This window comes from Onthophagus taurus, chromosome 10 (assembly GCF_036711975.1).
Source record: "Onthophagus taurus isolate NC chromosome 10, IU_Otau_3.0, whole genome shotgun sequence".
NCBI lineage: Eukaryota > Metazoa > Arthropoda > Insecta > Coleoptera > Scarabaeidae > Onthophagus > Onthophagus taurus.
The window spans coordinates 5,751,415-5,762,195 of record NC_091975.1 but is presented as its reverse complement, the minus strand read 5'-3'; the positions used below and the strand labels follow the sequence as shown (position 1 = coordinate 5,762,195).

At 37.5% G+C, this 10,781-nt stretch overlaps 1 protein-coding gene across 2 annotated transcripts; it reads left to right on the top strand.

The window, feature by feature from the left end:
• Positions 1-269: 269 nt before the first annotated feature.
• On the top strand, positions 270-7,988 carry LOC111413715 (A disintegrin and metalloproteinase with thrombospondin motifs 7-like). Of its 2 annotated transcripts, none has more exons than XM_023044780.2 (16): positions 270-980; positions 1,043-1,369; positions 1,961-2,050; positions 2,280-2,404; positions 4,136-4,282; positions 4,420-4,566; positions 4,621-4,765; positions 5,057-5,149; positions 5,259-5,468; positions 5,523-5,637; positions 5,877-6,001; positions 6,058-6,184; positions 6,246-6,366; positions 6,426-6,540; positions 6,604-7,653; positions 7,706-7,988. In XM_023044780.2, exons 1-16 carry the CDS (start codon positions 522-524, stop codon positions 7,934-7,936), a joined length of 3,627 nt encoding a protein of 1,208 aa, XP_022900548.2. In that variant the 5' UTR covers positions 270-521; the 3' UTR covers positions 7,937-7,988. The 2 variants fall into 2 exon arrangements, with proteins under 2 accessions (XP_022900548.2, XP_022900549.2); XM_023044781.2 differs by having other exon boundaries at positions 879-980; positions 1,047-1,369.
• The last annotated feature ends 2,793 nt before the right edge of the window (positions 7,989-10,781 follow it).

The following is a 10,781-nucleotide window of genomic DNA, read 5'->3' as shown; positions in this document are numbered from 1 at the left end:
TATCTCAATTGGTTCTTGAGATACGACTTTCAAAATTTTTACTCTTAAAAAATAATATAAAGATGCAGAGTTGATTTAAAAAAATCATAATAACGATGTTATTATACAACGATATTTAAGGAAGAGAACAAATTATGTGATCTTCCTTAAATTTGATTTAGAATATTTTCTATTTGCTTATTATATAAGTTTAAAAATTTTATGTTTACTTACAAATGGTAGTAATTTAATGGTTTATTTGGAAATATGAAATGAATGTGAGTGTTATTTACTGAATCAGTATGAAATGTAAACATTAATCTTGTGATTCGGTGAATCCTGATAAAAACCCGAATTTTGAATGGTTTCTGGTACGGGGATCATTCAAATCAAGCAATCGGCGTCTGTCATCCGGCCAAAGCTCGATTTTATGTAGTGTCCGCGTCAAATGTCACTGGTGCGCCTTCTACTGGAATTTTCAGTGCTTCGTGATTGTGCAGGGCTTCCGAAAGGTGGATGATCGACGACCTCGAAACCGTCTAATGGTCCATTATACAACGGTCGTCGTGATTTGCTCGGCGTTGAGCTTTATTTGCACCGTCGACGGCGTCCGTTCCGGATACGGAGGTAAATTGCGAAACGACGATGTATTTCAACAGTACGACCTGGTTTTCCCACGGAGGGTCACCCATGAGGGCGAGTTCTTGTCGCATTACCTGCCGGCGGTTTACCACAGACCACGCGTTAGGAAAAAAGCTCATCGTAGCCGTCGTTGGGCGAAGGATACCGTCCATTATGTTATCCCAATACGTGACAGAGAACATCACGTGGAATTGCATCCGAACACCGGTTTTATTTCGCCGGGAATGGTGGTTGAACGGTTTAAAAAGGACATCAACGATAGAATCATTGATAGGGTCAATGAAACCCAATGCCATTACACAGGATTTATTCGAGGTGATCGAGATTCGAAAGTAGCAATTTCCACATGTCACGGTTTGGTTAGTTTTATCTACTAATTGTTCGAAAAAATTTTTTTTTATTAATTTAACTTTAATTTAAGACAGGTTATATACGGACAAAGCGGCACTACTTCTTCATAGAACCAGCGGAAGGTCATCATCGATCGCAACGATTAACAGAACAATTTGCACAACCTCATTACGTAAAAATTAATCGAAATGGAATATCAAATAGTAGTAAATGCGAAACTTTTGATGATATTGCGAAAGTTATGGCTAAGAGAAGTGGGTTAAGATCAGAAAGGGGTGATGGTAATCAATGTATACCTGAATTGCATATTGAAACTTTAGTCGTATTAGATCATTCCATGTTAGATTATCATAAGGATATCGATTTGGAAAATTATGTTTTAACCGTTTTTAATATGGTAAATATACATTTAATTATATTCGAAAATAATTTAGTGATACATCAATTTATCAATGCTAACATTAAATTAAATCCATTTTGATTATTACATTTATTACGGTCTATTGGCATTCTGTTTGAATTTTGTACAAATAATTTTTCGGTTAAATCAAATTCAGCAAATTATTAAAACACTTGCAATAATGGGTCATTAATAATTTAATCCACGATAAACTAAATCCTACATTTATTTCTAATATTATCCGAAAAATGATTATTATAAATCTTTGCTAATTTGAGTCGTTTTGATGCAGTTCCAACAATTTAGAACGTATACGGGTGGTTGGATTTAGCGCCTCTTCCACTTCAATACTCCTTCGCGTGCCCTTTGAAATGTACATAATTACACACAAAACTGAGTGCATGCACGCGTGGTACATCTAACGATCTATTCACTGCGCATCGCTGAGAACACAAGCAACGAGACTCGTTTCTCATCTCTTACACCAGCGTCTGAAGCTTAATTTCCATATTAGCTTACACAGATACATCGTCATCATACAACGAAACCAATTGAGGTCTCGCTTACTACAACATTTTTTTTTTGTAGGCTCACGATTTGTTTCACGACGCTTCGTTAGGAACGAATATCGATCTGGCCATCGTAAGGATAATTAGGTTGGAAGAAGAGGACCACGAGGTAACCTGGCAAGGTTTTAAAATTTAAATTCAAAATTCCGGGTTGCAATAGTAGTAAAAGCAAGCTGGCGAGGAGAGTTTTAATGAAAACCTCCCGTTGCGTTTTCTTCCATTTTCAACTACGTTAATTGGCGGAAATGGTTTCCGTATTGTGTCCGCGAAATGTCCGCTGTTGTACCAATGAAAAGGAGTAATTAAAACAATTATTGTTAACTTTTTCGACCTTCCAGATGAACATGAACGTGAATAAGGACGCTGAAAAAACTTTAGAATACTTCAGGGAGTGGCAGAACCAAGTCAACCCGAAAGAGGATACCCACCCGAACCACCACGACATCGCCGTTTTAATTACAAGGTTAAACTTTTTTATAATCTAATATTATTTTAAATGAAATTTCTTGTTCGACACGGAAAAGTTTTGTGTACACATTTTTCGCTTGGGTTACGCGCAGGCCGTTATTGGGGCTTTTGTTGTGCGTCTATTCGTTTGTATTTGCTGAATACCCTCTAATAGCGTTTCATCTGGAGCCGGCGCTTGCGTGTCACTTGGCCGTTTTGTGCCAAATGAACGTTTGTTACATCGAATACGGCGTACTTTTTTTTTATCTAAAGATAACAATGCAAACCGACCCTCAAACCCTTGAAATTTCAGCGCTTTGAATGTGTTCTTTTTTACAAGTATTAATCATCTTTACAAACAAGTGATATCATTAATTTTACATTTCGTAATTACACAAGAATGTTTTTAGGATAATTTTATTCATATTTAATTTTATTAGTTATAGTAAATCTCAAATAAATGAACATCAACACGAAACAAAGAAAATGGTAAAGTCTTAGTGTTGTTAAGTCTTTGAACACCATTTAATGCAATACAAATGTTTAGCTGGTTTCTTTGTGGAATTGCACAGTACAGGGTGTCCAAATTTCGATGGGTTTGCAGGGTATCTCAGTTATTATGAAAGATAGAAAGTTGCGGCTTTCGCGAACCTGAGCTACTTTTTTGTGAAACTTACAATGGCGCAAACCAAATTTTTATAGCCCTTTTCGTTTTTGATATACAGGGAGTGTTTGAAATTTACAATTTTCAGACACCTCCTGTATCTCGGCTTTCCGGAAACTTAGTAAAAAAGTAAAAACGGGTTCTAATAGATTTTTTCACATGGAATCCAATGGTGCACGTAGAATTTTTCTAGTCATCACGGTTTTTGAGTTATAAACACAACTCAAATACTAAATACTCAACTTCTAAAATACTTAACTCTTTATAACTCAAAAACCGTGATGACTAGAAAAATTCTACGTGCAGCATTGGATTCTACGTGAAAAAATCTATTAGAACCCGTTTTTACATTTCCGGATAGCCGAGATACAGGAGGTGTCTGAAAATCGTAAATTTTGAAACACACCCTGAATATCAAAAACGAAGAGGGCTATGAAAATTTGGTTTGCGCCATTGTAAGTTTCACAAAAAAGTAGCTCAGGTTCGCGAAAGCCGCAACTAAGATACCCTGCAAACCCATCGAAATTTGGACACCCTGTACAGTACTATATATTTCAACATTTTTAGTATTTCTATTTCTTTTTACATTGTCACTATAGGCCATTAATATTCCACTTCCAAATGAGGTTGCTTTGGGGTTGGGTTAGGTTTGGAGTTATCTTGGCTTGCTTAATGGTTTAAGTTCTCAAAGCAATTTAACTCAACCAACTTTGAATTGCTTGTTTAGGGGTTGAGTTACTTTGTGACAGAGTTGTTTTGAGTTACATTGCGATGGAGTTGTATTGGGGTTGGGTTGAGTTACTGTAACTCGCTTTGGAGTTGAATTAATTGCGTAGGGCTAAAAACAACTTCAACCTCAAGCGAATTTTCTAGAATCCTACATATAATGATTACTAAGTTTTAGTATTGTCTATTATCGTGTCTAACCTTAAATATTCCTTGGTGATTAAATTAATTTGTTTCTATGTAACGACTGTTTCAACAGATTTAGTTAACTGCATCAGTAGATAATTAGGGGCGTACATTGTGGGTTCATAGCATATTGTATTCTATGACGTATTGATTGTGTTCATTCTGTTTTAGGGTGGACATTTGTGGTGCGGACAGCACGTGCGGATTGTTGGGATCCTCGAAAATCGGCGGAATGTGCGATCCGCAAAACCAAGCGGCCATATGCGAGGACAACGGTCTGCGGCTCGGTTTTGTGATAGCCCACGAGATAGCGCACACGTCAGTACCAAGCATGATGATTCCATATCGTTTCGACATGCTTCCTAACTTGACATATACGGTCTTTTTTTTGGGGGAATTTCAATTATTCTTTTTCTCGTAAATCTTTTTTTTTAAATATTTTTATTGTTTGTTAGGTTAGCGATTCTTCATGATACTCCAGAAGAATCTGGATGTAGTGGAATATATCTAAATAATTTAACAACTGTAATGAATCCGTCTATAAGCATAAAAACAGCTGGATGGTCAAACTGTAGTAATAAATTTTTATCGTTGTTTGTTGAGTAAGTTGAGTTTGATGAGTAACACGATTTTTCCAGTAAACCGTTGTAGTTTAGATCAGGTTTTGGAAAATGTCTCTACGACCCCCCAACGGAACATAGTTTTAAACCTGTCGATATCCTTCCTGGTGTTATGTACGATGGGGATTTCCAATGTCGAGAGGTGATGGGTCCAAATGCTGCTTTATGCATGACTGGAGTGGTAGGTTTTGATTAAAGTTTACATTGTTAGTGGTTTTAAAAGGATTCTAACCGAAGCATCAATCATAATCGCGCTGTTGCCGTTACTGGCGCGGCTCCAAACGTCATATTATATTAAAGTTAACGAGTTGACATCTGTCCAGAACGGCCACTAAATTAACTTGGCCAGACGGAACTGGCGCCGATTTCGCCTAGAATTTGAATTGCTTTGTTCAAAACCGCAAGATTTTATTATTAGAGCACCTTTTGTTCGACATCCATTTTCTTTTATTCTTGTTTTATTCTTATTTAGGATTGCGAGAATTTAATCTGTTACATAGAGGATAAAGGATGCGTGGAAACTCATACTGGAGTCGCTCCTGGTACTAAATGTGGCGATAAAAAGGTTGGTTATTTTTAATTAATTTTTATTTTTTAAATTAATCATTTTTGGTGGAGGCGCCGGTTAAAATAAATTTAGTTATTATAAAAGTATGTTTTGATTGTTTTTGAAGTGGTGCTTCCATGGAGTGTGCATTCAAGTGGGTGAGAGAGAAGGAGCTATCGATGGGGGTTGGGGAACATGGTCCGAGTGGTCGGATTGCTCACGAACTTGCGGTTCCGGGGTTGCTTGGCAAGAACGGCACTGCGACAGTCCAGCTCCTGCGAACGGCGGTCGGTATTGTCTCGGTGAGAGAAAGAGGCATAAAATCTGCGCGACAGAAGTACGATCGCTTTTTATCGTCATTTTCCCTTAACTTAGACATCGTTCATTGCAGCCTTGCGACGCGAATCTACCCTCATTCCGTGATGTACAATGTATCGAGTTTAACTCGTGGGTGTATCCGGAAGATGAGAAAGTGCATACTTGGAAGAACTATCCGATGCACGACGGTAATTACTTTATGAATACAATAGGGTCTGTTGGTTGGCCGGTTTCCCCAATAACGCACGATCCGATTTGCATACGCGAACAATTTCGAACACAATCCGGAACTTGTTGGCTAATTGGGGAGTGTACGGGTAGTTAACGACACGTCGAGGATTGGTAATTAACCCCATCTGGGTTTACCACTGCGTCGTGATCGCACCAAAAACTAATAAAATAAGAAAACAATTTTTCTGTCTCTTAGAGAACCCTTGTGTCTTATTTTGTATCAACGACTGGGGTGACATAGCTTCATTAAGACCGAGGGTAATAGACGGTACTTCGTGCCAACGAGGAATGCGAGACATATGTATAGATGGGTTGTGTAAGGTTCGAGAAACGAAGATTTATGTGTCGGACGCAATTCTTCACGTTTTCTTTTCCAGGAAATTCCATGTGACCTCGACTTGGAATCCAACGCCGTTGAGGACTCGTGCGGAGTGTGTAGAGGAGACTCGACGAGTTGTACCGTGATAAAAGGAGATATAACAGTTCCGTGTACCGGTCATATCAGTATTTTAATTTCCAACAAAACGATTTAGTCAAATATTAATGTGTAAACGTTATGTTATAGAGGAAGAACGCGTCTTGAACATTCCCCGAAGCGCTAGTAACATTAAAGTCGAAGAGATGATGCCTACTGAATCGCGAATACAGATAAGAAGTGGTAACGGGGAAACTGTATTCATAGTAGGGTAAGAATCGAATGAAAATATTTTCGTTGTATATCAATTCTCAAGGCAGTTTTTCGCAGAAACGTTATTGGGTCGTTTAACGTACCCGGGACTTATGCGTGGGTGGGGAATATTCGGAGTAAACAAGAGGCTATTGCGATACCTGGGCCGTTATCTGATGAAATATCACTTTGGGTGAATTAATCAAAATAACAAAAATTATTCAATAAATCGAATTTATTTTTTTTGAATTTTTAGTTAGTAGTAACAGAAAACGTAACAATTTCATATTCTTACGGAATACCAGCGAAAAAGAAGCGAATTCCGTCCTTTTCTTGGGATTATTTGGGTTGGAGTCCATGTTCTGCAGCTTGTGGCCCTGGCGTTCAAGAAGCCGTTCCATCTTGCACCGAAAAAGTTGGAGGAATGGTCGACGATATGTACTGCAAATACGCCCCAAGACCTATCGTGCAAATCAGAGCATGCGAGCGTGCTCCTTGTATTAACAGGTGGTTTGTCGGCGATTGGGGTCCTTGTAAAAAATGTCCCAAAGGACGGAGGTACAGAGTTGTAAAATGCATCAGGCCAACCGGGGAAGGTGAAGGTGAAGTGGTTTATATATCAGATTCAAATTGCATCGGACCAAAACCGAAAAGCTGGGAATCATGTACTTGTTATGACACGAATTGCAAAGACAAACAACATAAACACCGGCAAATAAGAAGTCAATTCTCGGATAATAAAAGCACACCCCATATATTTTCATCTCGAATTGCGGATTCACCAAGTTTAGGTTTTACGGAAAAAATAATTCAAAGTTCTATGTTTAATAAATATTCAAACAGTAAAGGAAATAATTCATGTATAAGCACAACATCTCCGATTAATTTCACAGCCCCTCATTGCCCAACTAGTTTTGATTACGATGATTCTAAAGAAGAAGAAGAATATGAAAATGAAATTAATTCCCAAAATCAATCTGGAGGTGATTCGGGTGGAGGTGGACGAAATAATGATGGAGATAATAAAGGAGGATTAAATACAGGTTTTGGGGGCGATTCTGATGTATTATCGAACGGCAGGCCAAATGGAAAATTAAAACTTCCACCAGGTGCAATAACAACTTGTATTATTTTAATTAACGAAACATCGCCTCAAGAAGAATCAACAACACCTCTTAGTACTACCATCTTATCCACCATTTTAATTGATAATACAACTTTATCTAATAATTTAACGACTATACAAGAGACATGTGCAACCGAACTTCAATTCCGCAACGAAAAAGCTGAGATGTGTGCTAAAATAGTAAATAATTTTCTATTTAAATAAAACACATTAATTAATTTAATTTTTTTAGGCTGCGTTAATGGGAAAATCAACTGTAGATAAAGAATGTATTAGTAACTTGTCATTAACTGTCCACACAGAGTTGGAAAATGGAAAGCGCCCGCAAGGACTTCCCCCTCTTCAACATTACGAAGATAACAAAAATCCAACTTATACTATAACCGGGAAAGAAGCAATTAAGTTTATGAGTTCCATGCAAAAAGATTTTGAAAATAACAGAACAAAAATTAAGAAAAAATAATAGATATATTTTTATATTTAAGTTATACAAATATAATGTATTTTTTAATATCAACAAACATTGTTTTCAGTTGAATTTACTCCATTTATCGTGGTCGATTCATGAGAATTTTCTCCAATTTTTTCGATCGCTTCCTTACCACAAAAAACTCTTTGGTGGTCGAAATCTAATCTATCTGGGACCACATCTGCCATACTTTCAAAGGTTTCATCCGATACATTTGCAGCATTCGATATCTTTTTAATGGGTACTTCGACGAACACGAGGTCGCTATCCCCAAGATGATCTTCCACAACAGTTCCTATATGTAAATCTTCTTTACTTAATTTTTTAGTTGGACCCTCATCTCCGCTTTCCTCGCTTTTGTTCTCATTCGAGTGATTTTGAGTCGTTTCATCATCAGTTCGTTTCAAAATCTTTTGAATCCCACATAATTCAGATTGCGAATTTACTGCGTTTCTACTAAGCGCTAATAAATCGCCTAAATTACCATATAAAATTACTGTTGAGATGTTTTCTTTCGCGTTCGGTTTTTCTTTAAGACTTCGCTTAAATATTTTTTGATTAATAATCTCTGGGTTGGATGAGATTTTTATTGTGGTTGATGATGCGTACATGGCGTTTATTTGGTTTAAAATTGGTTTGACAATTCCTGATACGTTCGTAAGAAGAGATGTTTTCTCACCGTTTTCCAGTGGAAAAGTATGTATCTGAAATCTATTTGTTGATCGTTTAAGTTTTAGATAAGATTGGTGCTTACTGTAAAAATGTTTGCGATGAAGAGTATTAAAAAGGTTTTATGTAACATGTCAAGTAAAGGTGACAATTGGGAATTAACCTCTCATAACGAAATTGATACACAGAGGACATATTTAGTATTCACGTGATATTATTTTACCACTCGAGCGTATGATTATATTGCTGAAGAGCTATTTCAGCACGCGCTATAATAACACACCTGAGGCAGGGCGGGGTTGTGGGATACGTTAGCAACATTGTAGGTTGGAAAATCTAATTATAGTTAAAGATGTAGGTAGTTGGAATGGTGAGTACATTTCAGCTGTGTGCGCTTACGAGTATAAACGCAATCATGGCTTATCAAGAGATGGATTTGCGTGATGTTGTTTGTATTGACCTAAATTCCGCGTATTATTTAGAAAATATATTTAACTCAAATATAATTAATATCCGAGACGTAATAACCCACAAAAATTTAAATTCATCCCCTCAAAGCAGTCATTAAACTTTCCCGTTCAGTAGGTAACATCTGCCGGGATTGTTAAAGAAGCTTTTCGTTCCCGAATTGTACCTTTCGCACAATTAAGAAGTTTAATAAACGAGAGAAATTGGGCCAAAAGTCGCCCCCGTAATTTGTCACCCTTATTTTTTTAATGTATCCCTGATTTATGATTCTTTTTAGCTTCAAAAAATACGAACGAAAAATACCCTAAATGGGAGAAAAAAATCTAATTTGGAATGTGTCCCTTCTGTCTGCGGCTTATTTATCTCGGGAATACCGAGTGCGAATGCGGAAACACGGTGGATAGTTCAGTAAGGGTAAATTCCTGTTTCATCTCACGCACTCGTATTCGCTTTGTGACGTTTCAATTTGAAAGGAGAAAAAGTCGGCCGTATAGGGCACAGGTTGGTTTTATAGTTTCTCGTATCAGTTTTGGGTTGAAAATACATTCTCTCGTGACACTCGAGAAACGGGAAAGTAGTGCCGTATTAAAACGAACGCGGAGGGGGGTTTAATTTAAATTCAAGTCACCCCAGACCTGCGAGAAGATATTCGATATTTCCCGCAAATACATCGTAGTCGAAGTTTTATGGCCGTATTACCGAGTTAGCGCCGTCTTAGAGACGGTTTTATTAGATACCCTTAAACGGAATACACAGCCAAACTCTAAAGTCGGACGCGCGAGGGCGTTTATCTCGAGACCGTTATAACGCCCGGGGTTGGTTTTACGCGTCTACTTAGTTCCGCCTTAGAAAATTGTTTTAAACCCCCCAAACTACTAACGAGTTGAGCAGCAATAAACACCCGGTTGGATCCAGGTGATACCGAGGTTTAGTTTCGCTCGCGAAAACATTGATTCCCCCACGACTTTTTTAAATTACCCGAATTTGTAAGGATAAACTTTTACGTTTCCAGATTGACGTTGCAACGACCTCAGGAAATTTATGGAAACTTAACCCAACGTCGTCGTCCATCTCCGTTATCGATAAGATTCGCCTATGAAAAATTGAACAAGAAATCGTCTTAAAAACTATAAATTTTCACCGTTGAATGTTAGTTATGTCGCTTGAACGTGTAGCGGTTGTTAACTCCACGGGCCAAATGTTGTCGAAGATAAGATTAGTGCTTCGCGTTAGCTGCGCTAAGGGGAAACGATAGCGATAACAACTGCGAAGTTGGTCGCTACAGTGTCATTAGAGCGACAGTATCCACCATCGGGCAGTCACCGGAGGTCGTATCTCGCTTCTGAAACCATCTGTACAATTATCAGTTGTAACCAAAACTAAATTGACCCAATTGAACCAACTTTATTATAAGTTCAACATTTCTGTGTTTTTAATAATAAATAAATCCCTTTATTTCTATAATGCTTATATGCATAGAAAACAGTCAAAAAAACAAAAAACCTTTACAATTAAGTAAATAACATTAATTAATTAATTATAATAATTTATAAATTATATCGTCGCAGTGCCAATGGCCGCTGTCTGTCGATTCCCGAAGTTGCGGATAATCTTTACATTAATGAACATCTTACGCCTCGTAACATGGACCTCTTTAGTAAGGTGCGAGAAATCGCGAGAAATAAAAACTACAAGTATATCT